General features: G+C 34.3%; 2 protein-coding genes across 2 annotated transcripts; one reads left to right on the top strand and one right to left on the bottom strand.

The window, feature by feature from the left end:
• Positions 1-460: 460 nt before the first annotated feature.
• Positions 461-15,446, bottom strand: LOC133171788 (phosphatidylinositol-3-phosphatase SAC1-like). The gene is made up of 18 exons (XM_061306590.1): positions 15,410-15,446; positions 10,312-10,409; positions 10,051-10,128; positions 9,722-9,849; positions 8,320-8,469; positions 7,544-7,637; positions 7,136-7,323; positions 6,796-6,879; positions 6,181-6,249; positions 5,910-5,989; positions 5,684-5,782; positions 5,122-5,260; positions 4,934-5,003; positions 4,494-4,566; positions 4,021-4,114; positions 3,268-3,369; positions 2,968-3,028; positions 461-1,926 (listed from the first exon to the last, which is right to left on the bottom strand). Exons 1-18 carry the CDS (start codon positions 15,433-15,435, stop codon positions 1,757-1,759), a joined length of 1,803 nt encoding a protein of 600 aa, XP_061162574.1. The 5' UTR covers positions 15,436-15,446; the 3' UTR covers positions 461-1,756.
• A 2,468-nt stretch (positions 15,447-17,914) lies between these two features.
• On the top strand, positions 17,915-19,087 carry LOC133204920 (adhesion G protein-coupled receptor B3-like). The gene is made up of 3 exons (XM_061340661.1): positions 17,915-17,933; positions 18,178-18,201; positions 18,537-19,087. Exons 1-3 carry the CDS (start codon positions 17,915-17,917, stop codon positions 19,085-19,087), a joined length of 594 nt encoding a protein of 197 aa, XP_061196645.1.
• The last annotated feature ends 3,030 nt before the right edge of the window (positions 19,088-22,117 follow it).

Genomic DNA, 22,117 nt, shown 5'->3' with positions numbered 1-22,117 from the left:
GGCCAAAAGGTGAAGGATCAAGATCACAAATTCAGATATGGTATAAAATTTTTAGATTCACCTCAATACTTTCTGTAAAACATGACCCCTGTTGATTTTGAGTTGAAGAGTCACAAAATTGTATTTTGTTACGAGTTGACTAATAATACATCAAATAAATTCTCTGATATATATCTCTGAATTAGTTTGTTAAAAAATTATGAAGAAGATATACATGAATGTATGTTTATGCTTTATTTTTTGCTTTCAGTTTGACTATATCTATATCCATTTTATACTCAAAATAAAACTGGTTTATAATAGATTTATCAACCAAATACTCTGACTCCAAGTACGCTCAGACGTAAACCTGTTTATAACATATACATGTAAATGAAAAGAAATATGTCAAACTATTTTTCTGTTACATCCATAAGTGATACAGTGTATAACATACAAAAAGATATCAAAATTTTGAAAAATAATATTCAATTCCATAAATGAATAATTCTTATAAATAAAAACTACTCTCTCTAAATACAAAAATTTATGGCGGAGTTCTAATATTCCTTTTTTTTTGAAATTATGTCTAAAGGAATATAACATTTACTGTTGAAATTCTCAGACAGACTTAGAAAAAAATGCACAAACTTCTTATTCCAATAAACTTTTTCTAAAAATCACATTACTTGTCTTCTAGAAATGTTTTTTTTTCTTTTTTATTCCTTGAGCATGCACACAAAGCAGATGCCTGCCATTGTAACCTCCACACATTGTGTACCAATGCCAGACAGTTATAAAAGTACAATTTTTTCTGATTAGTTGGTCAATCATACCATAATTTTTCATGTAATTTGTTCATTAGGAAAAAAATCCCTAATTAAATAAGGTTGTATGGGTACTTTCTGAACATCTTAACTGGAGAGTATATGGCACAAGCCTTCATTTAACATTATTTGATATGTAAAGGTTGTTAAAACTAATGTACCGGTAAGCACTTTCAAAGCTACACTGTGGCATAAAGATATCAAAAGTTTACTCTGTTAAGTGTGTGTGTGTAGGTTGTTCTTTTTTCAGAGTGTTCATGAAAAATAATACTTTCACAATTTTAACATAAATAGAAACATTGTTGGTATTCCAAGAAGTTCGGAAAATTTATACCTCAGTAGGCCTTTCAAAATATGCTCTTTTTTTTTTAATTCCAATATTGTTTAAACTAAATGAACTTGTGGCAGAACAGTAAGATATACCTTTTGTAATGACTGAGAGACTATCATTACATATAAAAAAGGAGAGAACTTATGAGAATTTACAAATACAATTAATTCTTGTCTACTGGTACACATACATGTACTTTCAAAATTGCATGCACATGTTCAAAATTTTTTAAAAGAACTGAAATTGAATTTAGACTCAGTACTCTGAAAAATGCCATTAAAAAAAATTTATAGGTCATGGACAATTCATCTACTGACTACTGAATTCACATCTGTAACACAGAAAAGATCACAGAAACATGAAATGTACGGTTTAATAATTGAGAGAATTTCATCAATAAATGTACGCAATGTCAAAAGAAAATTGTGTCATCGTAATAATTTACTAAGGGTAAAACATATGAATCGAAATGTCTGGTTTTAAGGTAGATTTATTGATGATATATGAACAACACTTGAAAACAATCAGAGACTCTTAAAAAAAAAAGAAGAAGGAGATATGCTAGGTATTAAACATGTTTTTTCCTTTTTTATGGAATAAACATTCCCCAGTACATGTATTAAGCTGATTTTGGAGCATCATACATAACAGCACCATTCACTCTGGCATGTGTATGGACAAGTTTCGGTTGGTCAACAAATTCGATTCCGTAGATGTAAATCACAGCTAAAGATACAACACTGGCAGTGCCCCAGAACAAAATGTACATGAACTGCTCACTCCAGGATTCTGTAGTACAAATAACATTTCTTTAATGCATTTATAATATATACATGTATGTAGGTACATGAAATTTACACTTTTCGATTTTTATTCACAAGGCATATACATGTACATGTATTATTTTTCATTATTTTTGCTAAAAATTATTCTGACAAAAGACAATGATCTTTATTATGTTTTATTTAATCTTTGAAACTTATAGTGGCCCACATCCTAAAGTCGAGAATGAAATGGAAGTCGTAGTGCTCCCTTTCCACAGACTGACTTTAGCCTCCATGTTGGAATTGTCTAAGATCCACTTGGCCAATGAAAGATTCCATATCAAGTGCAGATTCAAATTTTAGCTACATTAGACTTGTCATTTGAATAAATAAAAGAGCTGTCAAAATACTTTTGCTCTGTGATCTTTCAAAGTTCAATGAAGGCCACATGCAGCACCCAATACTGAATGGTAATACGTGTACATGTATATACGATGTTAGGCATATAATCACTTAGGCTTGAGTCTTTAACCATGATTAATAGAGCACATCTTTTTAGGAAAGGAACAACTATTCCACATAAGAATTATATTCTTATGCAGTAAAATGGAGGAAGAGTTCCAATGTCAAATTTTTCAAGAAACTACACCATTTAGGGAGCCCAGGGATGAAATATAAAAAAAAATTCAAAAACTTAATGCTCATCTAAATCTACATGACCATTTATCATAATGTATAGCTAATCATGTGCAATAAGAATTTGTTTCATACCTCTACAAATATGTATTATATTATAATAGTACATGTATTGTAAATGTACTTTTTACAGGGTTAATATATTAAATGTCACAGAATCACAATTTCTGTTCAATCTGTCAGTAGAAAATTTTGCAGATTTGCTGGATTGCCATTGGATGATTTAAATGCACTTTTAGTATGCTGTGAAAAATTTTCGTGGAAAATTTGAGATCACAAACACAGTGCCTATAATCCCAATCAGAAAAAAGTACATGTACATCTACAGTATTCAAATATACATATATATTACTTCCATATATAAACTTACCATCTGGCAACAATATACTGATCAAACACATTCCCAGAGCAATCACAAATATCACAGGTACCTGATCAAACAGAAAGTAGGCACTTATACCACATTTATGTAACAGCTATCTAACCATACAGAGAGTAAACAGTTTTAATGGAAAATACAAAAAATTCTTTTTGCCTTAGTTCAAGTAACATACATGCACATGTATACACATTTAACATGAATATAATTTTTTCCCATTAAATGCAATTTCTTTTAAAAAGTAGTTTAAAATTGCATTTGATATTGCACTTGGAATGTTTCATAACTTACAGCATAAAACTTCCAATCTCTCTCTGCCTGCAGAGGAGAAGGTCTAGAAATTCCTTCATTTTCTTCCACAATATAGTTTCCAAGGATAAGGTCAATGGCATCCTGTAGCAATTTAAAAAAGAAAACTCAGGTAACAATATCGTTATACACCTTTTAAAAAAAAATCATTTTTAAATACATGTATGTACAGGTCAAGTATTTTATTGTTATGCTGTAGCCACCATGTTGCTAAATGTGTAAAGAGGATTGGAAGTTTAAGAACTATATTAAGAGGGATTCATCAAATTTCCTTGAACATGTAGATTTTAACTTGAATTTCCTCTACTCATACACAGTGTAGTCTATAGAGCTTGCTAGTGAAAAATTCATGACTTCTAAATTCACATGCTGTAATTAATAAACTGACAGAGTACATGTACCATTGTTTTGCTACAAAATCTTGGATGAGGAGTATCAACTCTGATACTGAAACAACAATATCCGAACATTTTCTGAGAATGTCAAGATTCAAAGGTCCCCTGTATATATGTTAAAGTATGCTATACGTACACATGTATATGAGCAAATACTACAATGATGGTACAGTGTGTCAATAGTAGTTGGCACAAATTTATGTATTCAGCATAATTATTTTCAGTATACAACTATACATGTGTATGTACAAAACAATTTTAAATGTGTTTTCAAGGGGCATAACTCTGATGTAATCTTAATCTACAGAAAACAAGCAATCTTGTGTTGCAATAAACAAACCTGACGAAAACCATCCCCAAAGTTATTCTTAAAATATCTGATTAAAGAATTCCAACCATCCATGAGAAGTCCCATTTTCGTCCTCTTTCCTTGCCTACAATACATTAATTACTTAAGTTAAAATTCTTTTGAAACAGATATAATATTTATAACATACAGTCAAACCTCATTATCTCGAACTCAGTGGGACCAAGAGAAAACTTTTTGAGATATCTGAAGATTTGAGATATCAAGAGTAAAATACATAAAGAATAAGTGGTTGGGGCCTCCAAATCACTTCGACATATCCATGGTATTTGAGATATCAGTGTTCGAGATATCGAAGTTCAATTGTATATATTCTTAAAGCTGCTTTATTTATTTTAGGAACTGGAAATTCAAGATAACAAAACATTACCGAAATTCTTAAAGCAGCAGTGTGCTCATTTCAAAAATATGTCTGGAACTGAAAACTTTGAATAAGAAAACACTACCTTGTGAAATCTGTTTTCAATGCACCAGTGCCTGCATACTGTTTGGATACTGCATCTGCATTGTCTGCCCAAACTGTAAATATTTAAAAAAAAATAAAAAATAAAAACAATTTTATGTAGTGAAAAAAGCCAAGTGTAACCTTCATAATACATGTACATAAATCATTTTCAGTATTTTGCTATACAAAGTAGAATATAATATTAAGGAATCTGCAATAAATGAATAAGTTAGAGTATAGAGTTGGATTTAAAATTCAATTTTTGAACTGAAAGATTTTACAATTGTATAGCTTCTCTTTAGAAGTAGATATACATGGATGTCAGTGCAGAATATTCACTTTTAGTCAAAATATCTTACAAATCTTTTAAGAAAATTTATTCCCTTTGACTCTTTACAAAAACAAGCATTTACTGACTGTAATTTAAATTCAAAGACTTACTGTTGTTGAATTTAGATATGAAAGTTTTCATGTCTGTTATTCTCTGGCTGGCCTCTAGAACACCAAGACGCTACAATATAAACAACAGAGTGATAAAGTTTGTATTTATTTTCAGGACTCACAAATTACAGAAGTTTATGAACCACTAGGATTTTGATAATAACAATAATGCCATTGTTTTGTATTACCGTTAGCTGTTTTTCTAGAATGATCCTGGCAAGTAAACCCTGAACTACATTGGTACGATCCAGACAGTCTATACAATTTGTCCTGAAAACTCCTTCCTGCTGACTTAAACAAGTCCCATCCTTTGACAGAGCAAAATACCTAAAATATAATAAATAACACATACTGATTCAGACAAAATAAATATCTACACCAAAGGACATTTTATCTATTTTCCATAAACGTGTACATGTACATCTAAAACAATAATTTTTAACAAATGAACATAAAAAAACAACTAATTAAAGAAATCCAGTATTAAATCTACATGTACATGCACATTTCTTTAGAGAAGTGAACAGGCTTTTGCCGACATCCACGTGGATGTAGGCGAAAGCCTCTCCACCTCTCTAAAGAGAATACTACAAGTACATGCTCCAACAACATGAACACATACCTCAAATTTTTACTTAACCCAATAAATCAAACAACTGCACAACAAAGTTAAACTTTTTGATACACTTGTACATGATTAAATTTCACAGGAAAAAATATTTTTAAAGATGTCTTAAACTAGCAACATACCCAAATCTTTTAATGTCTTCTCCAAGCCTGTCTGTTAGAATGGACAGTCGGTCCCATCTCATTTTTCGACATTCATGGTGAAAGTCAAAATACTCATACCTACAACAAAATCATTCAAAAAACCTTATCTACTCAACATTATAAATTCCAATGCAAAACCCATTCCATAAGTTGGAAAATCCCAATATTGTTGTAAGTATGAATTGAGGAGCATATATTATAATACCTGATTTTGGGGTTTTGAGTGTTTGTAACTGACTGAGAGAAGGCCTTCTCAAGCTGTCCTTCCCCACCAGTGTGGTTTATCTGAAAAAACACCCTAAAAGTTTAATCTACTGTATCAGCTTATATAGCAATGATTATAACAATCACAGAATGGTATTGGAACTTCATTTAACCAACAACTGTACAACTTAATACTTCTGAAAAACAAGCACATTTTACATTAATGTACACAGTACCAAATATTTCTGATTAAATTGCCAAAATTAACTTACCAAATTTATTAAGACTTGGTCTCCATAGTTAAAAACTAAATCATCGAAATGTCTTTGGAAGACCTCTATCTGCAAATAATTTAATTTTGGTTTTAACGCGTCATTTGATTGGATAAGAAAATTAGTTTATATTGTATAACTTGTGTTGCCTACATCACAATGACTTACATCAAAAACTTATCAATCCACTTGACATTACTTTTAAAATATGTTCAATTTGAAGGCATTTTTGAAGGAGGAATTTTCTTATTCTCTACTCTTAATGATGGAAAATTGAATTATAAGGAATAAATTTAATAGCTAGCAAAGTTATACTGGTATAACCTGGGTTGGAACAGTTTACGCTTTTTTATGAACAATTTTGCAGTTTATAAAGTGTAAACTGTCCCAACCCTGGTTATACAGTATAACTTGGGTAGCTATTAAATTCATTCCTTACATACAATATACATTAAAAAAAGAAGAATTCTATGTTTCTGAAATACACACTGAACATGAAATACAGTATATGTCAAATATTCTAGAGGAATCTAAACATTCTCCTATTCATTTAAATTGATCTAACATACACCAAAATAATTTATAAAAGAGTTCAAGTGAATTTTCTATACAAACATGACTAGATGTGTTAAGTTTGAACTTGGGTTTATATTGCAGATTAGGTCTTTGTGTCCAAAACAGTGGAATGGAACCTCGGATCTGTGAAATAAAAAGATTTCTTCATAAATATACATTGTACATGTAGTATCAAACAGCACAGTTCTACAGATACATTCTGAAAATTTATTCTTCTCCAAATTGCATTTAACGATAGCATCTTAATGCTAAGTACAGTCATTTTAATATTTCCGTCTCTCTGACCTATACTTTCTCTTAATATGTTGTAGTTATGATTATAATAATTTTTACAGATGTGACTTTATGTCTTTTCACATAGAAATAAGGATGAACAAACCTGAACATATGAACACTTGTTTCCTTCATATTGTATTATTTGTTCTGTTTCCACAAAGTTGGCCACCTGTCCCTCTGTGTCAATACCTCGGACATAAAACCGAGTGCCAGCTCTGTATACAGAACGTCGGGAGACCAGGATGTAGTCAAACGTCTTATTGTTGATGCTACATGACTGACATTCTATGACTGAGTGCAATTAAGGGGGAAATAACTCTTTATACGTGTTAATAAAACTGACATGCAAGTCAAAGCAAAATAAAATAATTGACAACTTATTCATATAATACTGGTACACTGTAAGTATGTAAGTAAGAAAATTGAAATTTAATGTACATTGATTTAGAGAATTCATTTATCAGTAACAACCATTAATACTGGAGTAAAATTTCTTTCAGACAAAGGATACAGCCATGCACTACAGGTAAACAATAGCGTCCCATATCTGATAACTGGGATAGTTCTCTTAACAGGTGTCCATTCCACATAAATCTGGGATCAGCCTAAAATACACACAATGAAACAACCCACAAACTATGCAGGTCTGACATATAAAATTATATGATGTAATTTAACCGGGAAGTTTATGGAATGTGTGAGACCATTGTAATGTACAATTTTTACTAGGATATAAGGAGTAATTGCCCTGTATTAGTTTATACATTGAACTAGGGGGGGGGGGGGAGTCCATTTTTACACTAAACTAAAGCTGTTTTGCTGATACAGTATAAATTTTAATACCCTTCCCAAGATTTGAAAAGACTTAAATTAAATCAAGTAGGATGATCGATAAAAAAAAGACAACATTATGAGAATAATGTTTGTGAGCACAAATGTCCTGCAACCAAAAATATAATTTACAACCAAAAAAAGGTAGGAATACATGTATTAATTTCCATATTACAGTATTACATACGCTTTCTACCAGTGACATGGTGTGGAAGTTGGAGCTTGTGTTATAGAGTCTCTGTTACATATTACATACCCTTTCTACCAGTAACATGGTGTGGAAGTCGGGGCTTGCGTTATACAGTCTTTGTTACATATTACATTCCCTTTCTACCAGTGACATGGTGTGGAAGTCGGGGCTTGCGTTATACAGTCTTTGTTACATATTACATTCCCTTTCTACCAGTAACATGGTGTGGAAGTCGGGGCTTGTGTTATACAGTGTCTATTACATACCCTTTCTACCAGTGACATTGTGTGGAAGTCGGGGCTTGTGTTATACAGCCTCTGGAGACTGTGAGTCAGATCAAAGTTGGTGCAGTAGTAATAGCTCTCCATCCTCAGAGCATACTCCAACATGTTCAAATAGGACTTGTTGTGTACATTCTGTGAATCAAATCAAACATCTTTAAAAAAGAGATTTTTCCTTAAAAATTATTAATTATTGCTCATCATTTAAATACCACATCTAGTGGGATAAAACAAAGATTTATAAACCACGTGAATTCAACAAATTGAATGTTCAGATGCTAAAACCTTTCTGCAGTTATTTGTCCCTAATTTGACTTGAAATGACAGAAACAGAGAATTTATTCCACAAAATATTAAGTCTTTACTCTTTAGCAAAGAGCAAGGTTCACTTAGGGCCTATCTGGCCCTGTGAATTTCTGAAAAATCAAACTGATCAGTTTTAGTTGAGAGTACATTAAATATCACCAGAACCCTTGGTGACTGCATGCATGATTTTCTCACTAGTCATTAGTGCTGTTTGATATTACTGAGTAACTGGTGAATTCCGAATTTCTTTGTTCATAATATGTATCACAGTATTTTTTGTGAATACCAGTTCAGGTTCGATATTCTGTAAAATGTTACAAAAATAGTTACTTGCCTATATGTTCAAATAAGAAATCGCTGCAAATGACACAGACCTCAATGAGACTGTTGAATACTATTTTTATTCTTGTGACACATGTGAAGCCAGACAATGTTGATATCAACTTGAGCCAAAACAGGAACAAATATGATATCTGTGTTTGTTTCTTTCTTATTTATAAAAAATGAGAAAAAGCAAAAATAGATATGAATGTAAAATTGTGATATGTTGCAACACAAAATTTGATATTCCAATATATCGAGATACGATTTTTTAGTCGCAATACCCAGCACTACTAGTCAATGTATTATGATGTCATAAATTGTGTCATTATTCTCATATCTTAACAATTTCTTGAAAACAGCCAAAATTTTAAGCTGTTTTTCACTATTCTGCATAAAGTCCCAACCTCTGATCTAAAGGATGCAGAATAAAATAATGAAAGAACTGTTTTTCAAGGATATAAAACATGTTTTAATTTTTGGATCAAGGGGTGGACTCTCATTTTAATTCTTTGCTGAAGGTACTCAAAAACTCCTGATTTCTGCAAAATTCAAGAAATGAAATTTCACAAAGCCTGTTTTTTAATTCCTGTACTCTCAGAAAAAAACATCGTTATAAGAAATGAAAGCACTAAATCTCTACTTCATATTGATGTTTGAAATGGGACAAAGGGTCTTGGTCTATTCATTGGTATATGGACAGGGCCATTTTATGCATGAAGTGAACCTAGCTCTTTAAGTTAATCATCTGATATCACACCTGTTGTTCTGTTAGATGCAGCAGAGTCCTTTTAAAGGATAACACCTCAGTGCCAGCCACCTTCCACACTGTGTGACCATTTATCTCACCAATCTTTTCCCTTTTCGTGATAACAATGAGGTAAGGTCCTAATTAAGAAATGCAAGTTTCATGTTATTTTGGTTTTCAGCAATAGTGATGATAGACATAGAACATTTAACTCATTACGAGTTCCAATAAGGTCCAATCAAAGGATAAAACAATTGTCTCTCCAGCAAATTTGTCAAGTCTTACAAAATACAGCAAACTGACATTCATTGTACTTAAATTATTTTTTTAAAAAAAAATACCTGCTATGAGCCTAATAATCCCAAATACGCCATAGATAGGTTTGGTTATACTGGAAGTTGGAAGCTGCCCTTTGTTTGCTGTAACAAACAGAAAATTTATCTTTATTTGTTACTAATCCTCAAATTCATTTAAAATGAATACTTGTAAGAGACAAAGAAAGATTTATTACATTCTTTTCCAATTAATACTCAATAATTTTATTGCACACTGTGGTGAAATTCAACATTGTGCATGATATAATGCAATTCAATATACTTTACCCTGAAGACTAATTTCTTGTGACACTCTATCTAATACCAATAATTCATCTATCCCAGAATCCACGGGCTGAATATAAAATTTGTCTGAGGTCACATGACTGAAAAAAAAACAACAACAAAGAACTTTTTTTTGTCAATGTTCTTTGCAAGATGCATACATATACCGTACTTTTACTCAGAAAGAGAAATGTATTGAACCCTTTTATATTCTATACATTAAAGATGTCCTCTAATATACTTCAATCACCCTTAATACTAGATTCATTACGTCTCTGAACCAGAACTGCAGAAGTACAGCTTAAAAACGTTACATGTTTATAACCATTAATATTTCATGATTTTATTTTCTTTTATTAATAAATTTCATTTTAACTCGATCTAGAGAATATTGACATGTAACACACAAACTTGCTTCAGAGAGATATTATTCAGCATTTGCATCTCTCAATTACAAGTTTAATTTAGGAATGACTCTAATTCTTGGCCAAATTATTCCAGTATAACCTGGTTTGGGTCAGTTTACGCTTTATAATCTGCTTCGCAGATTATAAAACAGCGTACACTGACCCAATCCAGGTTATACTTGAATAATTTGGCCAAGAATTAGAGTCATTCCTTATAATTTAATTTTAAAATCATTAAAGAACTATGGGTGTAAAATTTCGTTGCTTTTTATTAGTTCAAATTTGCCGCTCAATAATACAACCGTAGTAACGGAAGTGATTGGAAGCGAGGGGAGGTAAAAAGTGATACATAGGCCTAGCAGCCTTGTTGTTTGTTTACATGTGGTAAGATCCGAGTTACTGTTTGAAGTTAAAGGTACATTTATTAAATCTGGAATTTTCCATGAAACCCGAGGACTGGAAATGAGAGGATTGCATGGATACAGACGATTCAGCTGGTTGTCAGGGGGGTGTGTCCCCATACCAAACCAGGTTATACAGAAATAATTTGTGTTCCTTTTTGGATATTAACCAATCAGAGGCTAGAATACAAACAAAATTAAATTATTATACAATATTGTGAAATTATATACAACTTAAGAAACTGTTCATGTGCCGACGATGTAGCAAAAATGAACAGGGACAGATAACTCCAATCTATGTGCATAATACGAACAATTCTGAAACTTCTTAATGGCCATCTGGAGTTTGATAGAAGTTTTTTAAAATGTGTTGGGATTTTTTCCTTTCGGTGGAAGCCATGTATACAAGCTAAAAAGAAAGATGTTTTATGATTATGATAACCAGGTTATACAGAAATAATAGTTTTTAATAATGTTTTATGATAATGAACCAAGAGAGGTTCATTCCATAGCATGTAACAACTGTGAATTATGGTTCCACAGGAAATGCTTAAATATGAACACCTGTGTTTATGAAGCTTTTGGTAAGACTGACGTAAGCTGGTATTGTTGTCAGTGTGGGCTCCCAAACTTCAACACTAGCCTCTTTGAGGATATTGATTTGACCAGCATGGAAAATAGCTGTGGCACGCCATCGCACTCATCACATATTTCCATGGCGTCTGACTTTGACCCTGACACAGTAGGACCACCTCAACACACGTCGTCACCACAAGCTTCTAACAGAGCCATCAAACATGAGTTTGACAAAAGAAAGTTACGTGTTATAATTGTCAACTTCCAAAGCATCAAAGCCAAAAGAGAGTCTCTATGGAACTTACTGTCGGATATTGACCCTGACATTATTATCGCCACAGAGACCTGGTTACATGAGGGAATCACGGAAAAGGAAATCCTCCCAGAAAACTACCAGTTCCTTGATAGGAAGGATCGACTAGGCGACCCACATGGAGGTGTGGCAGTCATCGCCAAATCCAACATTGCTGGGGTCCAAGTTGATACAGACACTACCACAGAATTTACAGCAGCTGCGATCACCTGTAAGCACAGTAAAGATCCATTGATCGTTGGTTCGCTATATCGACCACCAAGCAGCAAGGTAGAATACATAGAGGAGTTGTGTTTAGCTGTCAGAAATCTTGCCAGGAGATATCAAGGTTCAGTCATGTGGATTGGAGGCGATGCCAATCTGCCCGACATCGACTGGAAGTCTTCCAGCACCTCTTCCCATTATAACCCAGCACATATCAACACCACTTTTATCAACACTATATTCGACATTGGAGGTGAGCAGGTGGTAGACTTTCCTACTAGAGGTACCAACACCCTAGATGTTTTCATCACGAACCGCCCCTCCTTACTAAACAGGTGCATACCATGCCCGGGCCTAAGCGACCATGACACGGTCATGATTGATACAAACATAGTGCCGTCCAGACAGAAACCAGTCAGACGCCTCATCCATTTATGGAAGAAAGCCAATACATCGAAGATGACAGAGGGTCCCGACCATGACTTGGCACACTTCCTTGACAACTCAACACATAACACACCCATAAATGATCTTTGGACCACCTTCAAGACCATCTGCCTCAACACCATCAGAAAGCATCTACCAACCAAATGGACCTCAAGTAGATTTAACCAACCATGGTGCAACAGGAAAATCAAGCAGCTTTCTAGACAAAAGCGAAGAGCCTTCAAAACATATAAAAAATCAGGCAGGGATAAGGACAGACAGAGATACAGGCGCCTGCAGAAGTCAACCCAGCAGGAATGCAAGAGTGCCTATGACACGTATCTGACATGGTACAGGAGGATTCCAACAGCAAGAAACTCTACTCCTTCATCAAGAGTAAGAAGTGTGACAGTGCTGGGATTGCTCCACTTCACTCTGACGGAAATCTCCATGGAGACCCACAAACAAAAGCTTCTCTCCTGAACCAACAATTTTCGTCAGTGTTCACCACAGAGGATACATCTGACATCCCATCCCTAGGCACTAGCACCACCCCATCGGCACCTGATATCAGAGTCACGGAGAAGGGCATGCTGAAGCTCTTGCAAGGTCTCAACCCTAACAAGGCGTCTGGCCCAGATGAGATCTCCACTAGATTTTTGAAAGAGATGGCTCATCCAGTTACACCAGCACTCACCAAGATTTTCCAGGCATTCATTGACCAAGGTCAAACACCAGAAGACTGGAAAACAGCCAATGTCTCGCCGATATTCAAGAAGGGTGACAAGAGCAAGCCTGCGAACTACCGTCCAGTGTCCCTGACCTCTGTGTGTTGTAAGGTAATAGAGCACATCATCCACAGCCACCTGAAGAATTTCTTTGAGTGTCACAACATCCTAACCGACTACCAACATGGGTTTAGGAAGAAGCGATCCTGTGAGTCCCAACTAATAACAACAATCCAGGACCTCGCCATTAGTATTGAAAACAACACCCAGGTTGACGCAGTGCTGTTGGACTTTTCCAAAGCATTTGACAAGGTCCCACATGAGAGGCTGCTCGCCAAACTAGACCACTATGGCTAACGTGGCAGTCTACTAAATTGGATCAGGAGTTTCTTGTCTGGCCGAACTCAGAGAGTACTGGTCGAGGGACATTTCTCACCAATCGCACCTGTTACATCAGGAGTGCCCCAAGGAACGGTCCTCGGCCCACTGCTTTTCTTAGCATATATCAATGATTTACCCTCCAGAGTGAGATCAAAGGCCAGGCTATTTGCAGACGACTGCCTTCTGTACAGGGTCATCAATACAGAGGCCGATGCCAGACAACTCCAAATGGACCTTGACAACCTCCAAAAATGGGAATCTGACTGGCTTATGCATTTCAACCCAGACAAGTGTGAGGTCATCCGTATTACCACCAAACGGAAGCAACGCACTACCCCATATTATATCCACGGGAAAGAGCTAGCCGTTACCACCAAGGCCAAGTACCTAGGGATTAACATCTCCAACAACCTATCGTGGAACCATCATATCGATAGTGTTTGTAAGAAGGCAAACAACACCACCGCCTTCTTACGGAGAAACCTCTCGTCCTGTCCAAGGAACATCAAGGACAAATGTTATAAGACCTTAGTAAGACCCCAGGTAGAATATGCATCCACCGTCTGGGACCCTCATACAAAGAAAAACATTGATAAATTAGAAGCGGTGCAAAGAAGGGCAGCTAGGTTCGTGACTAATAACTACAACACCACCAGTAGTGTCACGAGAATGATCGATAGGCTAGAATGGGAGAGTTTACACCAACGTAGAATCAAAGCAAAGGCTACCATGATGTACCGTGTTGTCCATTCCCTTATTGCCATAGACCTGCCTCCCCAATTCAGCCAAACAGGAGCAACCACAAGGGGACACCAACACCGATACAGGATCCCATTCTGCCGTACCAACATCTACAAGGAGTCGTTCTTTCCTACTACCATCAGGATATGGAACCAGCTACCCGAAGACACCATCACGGCCATGTCCCTGGAGTCCTTTAAGACCAGGATCCAGGGATATAAAGCACCTTAAAGGAATGAAGTACGTTTTTATCCGTTTTTTAAATTGTATATAGATGCGTGGACTCCCCCTCCCGCACACGTTTTTAAAACATAGTGAGATAATGTGCCGCAGTTGTGGCCCTTCACTTTAAAGGAAGAAGATTATTATTTAGTGGTTATTTTCAACTTCATAAATATGTATTTTAGATTTAGTGATTAAAACAATTAAGCTAAAGTCGATCTGCTCCATTTTGCTACAACTCAGTGGGACTTATTTTTTTCTCTGTTATAGAGTTAATCAGTTAGATAAAGCTTCTGCCTTAGATTTCAGCATTGTTTCAATGCTTTGATTCTAACTAAAACACAACAGGTGTTCTTCCTGTCTGATAGCCAAACAACATTACATGTAAAATGATGAATAAAAGTAGTTTTATTCTTTCTTATTCTCAAAACATTTTCGTAAAGCCTACTTTTTGGTAATGAAACTTTTTCGATTTAGATATATTTAACGTCGCTTTCTAATCAGTAATGCCTATTGACTAATAAATCGACAGTGATCGATGCCCTCTTGACCAGATTGAATTCAAGCTGCGTGATCGAAAGGTACTAAATCTAAAGCTATTGATCCAAAACAAATTTGTAATTCCATTTCATAAAATTCGCTTAGTAAAACCAATTTTAAGTCACAATGAAGCTCATGGTACAAAAATGAACGCCCACTTACAGATGGAGCGATTCGTGAACCGCCATCTTTGATGTTTTTCACGTGGACTAAATTACCTCAGTAGGCAGAAGAGTTCATCATTTGGTGGTGGATCTAAGAATTCTCGTACCTGTGGTTTGGCAAGGACATGCCCGAGATACAGTTAGAGACTACTAACGTTATATAAATATATTTCAAAAGCATCATTAGCGGACACAGTGAAAAGGAGGAGGGGGATCCGGACCCCCGGGATTTTATTAAAGTAAAATGACAAAAAAATTAATTAATTAAATAAATACAAAAAAAAATAAATAAATAAATAAAAATAAAAATTAGCGCCTATCTTCAGGAACCTGTGAGAACTGGGGGTATTTATAATAACATTGGTGAAAATTCTATAATTGAAAAATTTCACATGAAGTTTATTAAGGAAATTTTAGGAGTACTTTGTAAAACTACTAATGCTCCCTGCAGAGCAGATTTAGGTAGACATCCCCTGTGGACAAGAATACATTTTTCAAGTATAAAATTTTGGAACCATCTTATTACTTCCAAAAATACTTTAGTATTTAAAATCTATAAAGCAACAGTCAAAACAAACTCATGGACTAAAAATATTATTTTAATTTTCAACAAGTTAGGATTTTCATTCATTACCAAAATAGAAAATTCAATAAAATCACTTCTGAGAAACATAAAACAAAGAATATCAGAACAATGCTTACAAGAGGAATATGCAAAGATTCATAATTCATCAAAACTAAAATTTTATCAAGTTGTTTTTAATAATTTCAAACGCCAAGTATACACTGATATATTAAAAAAGAAAACAGGGAGATCAATTATTAGCAGGTTGAGACTTAGTGCCCATAACCTTGCCATAGAAAAAGGGAGACGTTTGTCTATACCCACAGATGAAAGATTTTGTAATATTTGCAACACAGGGGAGATTGAAGATGAATTTCATTTTCTATTCAGCTGCCATAAATACAATAATCATAGGTTAACTTTTGAAAGGAACTTGATGAAATTTTTTCAAGGAAAAATATCAAATATGTCTTATACTCAAAAAGTTAAGCTTTGTTTTAATAGCCATTGTCCAGAAATACTGAAAATAACACACTCACTTATTAAAAAATGTCGTGTATCTAGAAATTATTGCATTACATAATTATTGTACAAATGATGGTATGATTTATAAACATCTATAGCCTCACATTCTATACTAGAATATTGTATATTTATGTATGAATAATTGATGATTCTTATAATGTGTTGTGCCTTTGCCAATTATTGTAATTGTGTTTATGCCAATAAATATTTGCATTTGTATTTGTACACATGTATATACGTCCCTGGTATCTTTGAAATGTTTTTTTTCCTTGTCGATTTTTTTTTTTTTTTTTTTTTTTGCCTTAGACCCACTGGGATTTTCAGAGCTATTAAATTTAGGCATATGTAGTAAAGTAAACAAAACTTGACTTTGGAACACACCTCCCCCCCGAGGGGGGTACGTGATAAGGTTTTCACCTTTAGTTAGTCCCCCCCCTCTTTTTTTGCTTGTCAAATTTATTTGAAAAGGATTTGCTCATGAGTTGATGTGGACCCCCCCCCACCCCCCCTTGAAAAATTCCTGGGTCCGTCCTTGTGGAAATCAACCTCATTTGCAGTCCTGATTACAAGGAGGATCTATATATATTTCCAGTTTTGGTTGGTTTTATAAGATGATTGTGGCGGGGGTTAGCGGGGCAGATTGGATGTGAAGAATATACAGGTTTTGTCCCTTTTTTGCGCAATATTTGTTTTTTTTTTTTTTTTTTTTTTTTTTTTTTTTCACGTGGACTAAATTACCTCAGTATAGAAAAGTTTATGCAGGCTGGTCATCATAAATTTTTTTAAATATTATTTTGCAGTCAATGAGAATAATTTTTTTTTCTATGGCCATCCTAAAAAAAGTTTACTTTCCCTCTCCCGAGGGATAAAAAGAATGGTAGGCTTAGCATGTAGCTAGGCAATTTTTTTCTTTAAATTTTCATGATGCTTATTTTTTTTTTTTATATTATTCATTAATTTACAAAATGTTTTGAAATTGGAGGTATTGATTGAATTAAATAGTTGTCGACGGGCTCAGAAAATTCCGACATGAATTTTTAAATTATCGTTTTCCGAAGGTTTAAAAAAGTTTTTGATCGAACTATTTTTTGTCGGTCGGTCGGGAGAGAGCAAACAAGACATTTTTTATTTATTTTTTTTTTTTGAAAATGGCCTTTGCTGTGCCTTGGACGTATAATTATTAATTAAACTAATTCTACTAGTAAGTATAGTCCCTGGCTGTTCCTGTAACAATTTTAACCTTAATACACCAGCAATAAAGTCGAAATATAAGGCCGTCCCATGCACAGCAATGACGAATGTAGAATATATTCTGTGGGGTTTGATTAGAGATATCTGGAACATTCCAAGCTGACCAATTGAGGAAGCAAGTAGAATAAACCCACACACAGAAACATCGAACATCCGTATGCGATGACAAAAGAACTCTTCAGTGAGTGCAGTAGAGCTACTTAAGGACAATTAAAGTGAGTGGTCACTCAGAGAGCTACCGATTTTTAAGCTCTTTGTTATCGGAAAATTCCTTGAACAGAGAAAAAAAATGTATATCATACAAAAAAATGTAAACTTTATCACGACAATGCTATTAAATGACGCTTTAAATAATGACAGATATCTGATGATGATAAGCAGAAAAAATATATTTGAACACGTTTAAAATATATTTTTTGTTACAGTGCAAGGAATCAGTGAAAATGTGGGTAATGAGCTTAATCCGCCGAAGTCAGCCCACATAAGAGGATAACTGTTTGTATTTAAGTAATCCCTCTTCCGTTTTACTCACAAATTATTTTATGGACCACTGAACACAAGATTATCAGTAACCCATAAATGGCTGTGTTGGATATTTACTTAATTATAATAATCATATCAATGAATTTTACATCTTATCCGGTGAGTTGTGAAGGTAAGTCATATAAATCTCTCTCTCTCTCTCTCTCTCTCTCTCTCTCTCTCTCTCTCTCTGAATCACATTTATACTTTCAAAAAGGAATGACAATTAAAGATGATTAATATGATGTTTTCTTTTATTTAGGTTCTATAAATGGTGATATTAGCTCGTGGTCTGAGTGGTCTGAGTGGTCCGAGTGCAACAGGCCATGTCCATGGTCTTGGTGCAGAAACACAACCTGTATTGGAGCCAAATCAAGGAAAAGAACATGTACGAAGTCAGTTACCAATAACACCACTCCGATCTGTGCAGGTGCTTTTAAGGAAAATGTGCTTTGTATAAAAGCTAACTGTCCCGTGAAGGGAGAATGGAGTGGTTGGACCGGGTGGTCGGCATGCAGTGTTACGTGTGGAAGCGGTCATCGTCAAAGAAGTAGATTCTGTGCAGATCGCAAAAACCCGTGTCAAGGAAAAAACTTTGAAAAAGCTCACTGTAATGTGAAACTTTTATGTCCATTTGATGGTCACTTTGGCGAGTGGAGCGAATGGAGTGAGTGTTCACAGCTCTGTAGTGGGTTTAGGAAAAGGCACAGAACTTGTACTGATTCAGAACCAGGGCAAGGCAAAAACTGCTCGGGAAATCGGGAGGAAACACAAAATTGCTCGGACGACAGCTGTGAAGGTATATATTATTAGCTGATTATAAATTGAATAGACCTTAGATATGCACATAATTTGTTTGGATTTAGTTAATTAATTACGTATTTTTTCCCTAGTCCTTTAATTAAATAGACACATCACAATATTACATAATATTACATATTACATACATAATGTTTCATATTTTAAACGCAAGACTATGAGAGTCAGACTTTGTACCACGCGTTAGAGGTCTTTCTGACTTTTCATCGCACACAAGGGTGTATAGCCAAAGCCCAGTCATGTCGTAAACATGTATAAAAAAAAAAAAAAAAAAAGCGGGGAGGGGTCTACCTTAACATTCCTCTCCTGGTGGAAGATCAGGAAATACTTTAGAATTAAAATATTTTAACAGATTTCTGATTCATTTATTATTTTCATCATTAGTTCACTTCTTTCCGTAATTACAGTGTATATACATTGTATGCCTATATTTGAAAGAGATTCTTTATTAATATAGAGTATATCAAACTGTACTACATGTAAAAATCCCGTTCAATTAATGTTAACCCCCGGATAAAAACACACACAGCTAGTAAGTATACCCAACTCTTATTGTTAATGACAGTCTTGAACCCTTTGACCCATTGCTCAAGTCAAGTTAATGATAGATACTTGAAGCTGAATACTGATGTCAAAGTCTGACCCAATGTGGAGGGTGGTATACCGTAGGTATTAAATCCATTTTAAAGGTGGTTGATCTCGAACCTTTTACTAGAATTATACATTAAGCATTAATATTTTAATTTGGATAATTGAACAAAATTACGAAATTTCATACATTTTAGCAGAAAACAAAACACACGAATAAAAGAAACTTGACTGAAAACTTTAAGTTGTTTGACTGTTCAAAGCTCTTTTAAAGAAAGTTCAAACAGTTGCACAATACATAAATTCAACCTTTTAATCCGAGTCTCGATAAACAAAAATTGTAGAACGAATAAAAAAACCACACAATCATTTTTATAAAGCAGAAGTTGTTCTCTTTTCTGGTTTTAAAGATATGAATCAGAAAAAAAACTTACTGAGGTATAACATTAGTACATGTACAATGATGTTAGTCTTTAATTTCTGAGGAATTAAGATATATATTATTGTTTGAATTATTTAATCATATTACTCTCATAGTAGCTGAGGAAGTTTCCAGCTCAACGCCTATTTAACTTCCTTTGGTATTTAAACTTGATTCCATGACTAAGCAAGTGCTGATCATCATTTATGATTTCAGAGATATGGACGATAATTAGCTTGTTTTTTACGATAAATCTGATTTTAGAGTTATATATGGGTCACTTAAGGTTATACTAAAGGCTAAGCAGTGTAGCCTTTTTTTTTCTGAACCCGTAAATCTTTAATTTTTATGAGGTAAGAAAATGTTCATTGTGCCTACCCCATCCAGAACCCCCACTAATGGACCCTAACACCTTCGCCCCACCCCATCCACCCCACCTCGAAATAAAATTTGGAGTTTGGATAATTCTTCTCGTTTGGGGGAGGGGTCTCGTTAATTTTTTTAAAGACATTTTTTTTCCTTACAATGCCCCCCCCCCCTTCAAAATCCACCCTATTGCCTGACATTTAATTTTTTTTCTACATCGCACCTAGAATAGATTTTAAAAATTTCAATTTAATACAATGAAATATGGAGATAACGAATGGTAACAAGCTCAAAAGTCCATTGAAACAATACAAATCGGGAACAGAGTAAACACAGACCTCTAAAAACATCAGAAGTGGGATCAGGTGCCATAGAGGAGTAAGCATTTCTTTTACTTCCCCTAGTTCTTTAATTAAACCAGTCACTCCTTGTCATGATCGGGCATACGGAAAAATCCGTAGACAATTTAGTGTTTAAAAAGTGGCCGAACAAATAGAGTGAAAAAGGTCAGTCAGCATTCGACTCAATGATATATAGACTGTTTTTGCTGACAAGGTCATTGTATCGACCATAGAACTTGCAAAATGATGACTTCAAACGAGACTATTGATATTCTTGTTTCATCAGCTAGTTTGTCAATAGCGTGTCTCGTTTTAGAAATTGTTTGTACGTAGCGTAGGTTCTTGTGTATCGAATTAACTTGGAAACATAAACCAGATATGCAGATGATAAGGGTATATTGCTGCATAAGTAAGGAAATTTAACGAAAGAAAAGTTAAAGTCATCACGTTTATCATAAAGTTTTGTTGTTAGGCTACACCGTTAACGTCTTTTTCTACTAAAATATCCAAATATGAAACAGATGTCAGACTCTGTGGTATTTTTTATTTCAAGTTCACTGAGATATATCGAGTCGACATATGGAAGTAACTAATGTTGATTGATAATACATGTACATTGTCGATGTATTTAAATGTCGAGTTGAAGGCCACAGCAAGCTTAAGTTTTCTTCTTCTCATGCATAACTTTTTGAATCAAATCTGCTTTGTATATGAGTAAAATAATAGGTCTGCTAATAATGGGGCGCAATTGGTACCCAGGGGAAATCCGACAGATTGTTGGAAGACCTGATCTTCAAAAAATACATATAGATATTCTCAATCAAAGGCTCAAGCATCTTTATAATATGAACTTCAGAGTACTTGTGTCTCCAATAAGGAATTTTTTAACAAAATAATTTTGCAAATGACCAATGACAAGGTAAGTAAATTTACGAGTTCCATTTTATTGAAAAAAGCAGCTATGATGTCAAAAACCCTGGACTTTAATTCATCATGGAGATTGGTTGTATAAAGTGTTGAAAGGTCGTACGATTTTGGTAAAAAAAAATATTTGAATATGATAAAATTTTGTTATGTTTATTTTAATAAAATTTCTCTCACTGCGTTTGGCTAAGACTTCAGTAAATATAAACAAGTAAGATGGCATGGATTGCTTAACGAGTTTGTATCATTTAATCATTGAATCGTATAATGAACGAATTAATACTGTATTTTCAGTCAATAAGATGATTTAGCCACCTTCGAAGTACAATATTCACCTAGCTCTTCGGGCTCGGTGAATATTGTACTCCTCAGGTGGGTAAATCA

This window comes from Saccostrea echinata, unplaced genomic scaffold (assembly GCF_033153115.1).
Source record: "Saccostrea echinata isolate AGI-Se365-2 ecotype Australia unplaced genomic scaffold, CSIRO_AGI_Sech_v1 ptg000054l, whole genome shotgun sequence".
Classification (NCBI taxonomy): Eukaryota; Metazoa; Mollusca; class Bivalvia; order Ostreida; family Ostreidae; genus Saccostrea; species Saccostrea echinata.
Note: the sequence above shows the minus strand (reverse complement) of the source record. Positions and strands in the feature narration are given on the sequence as shown.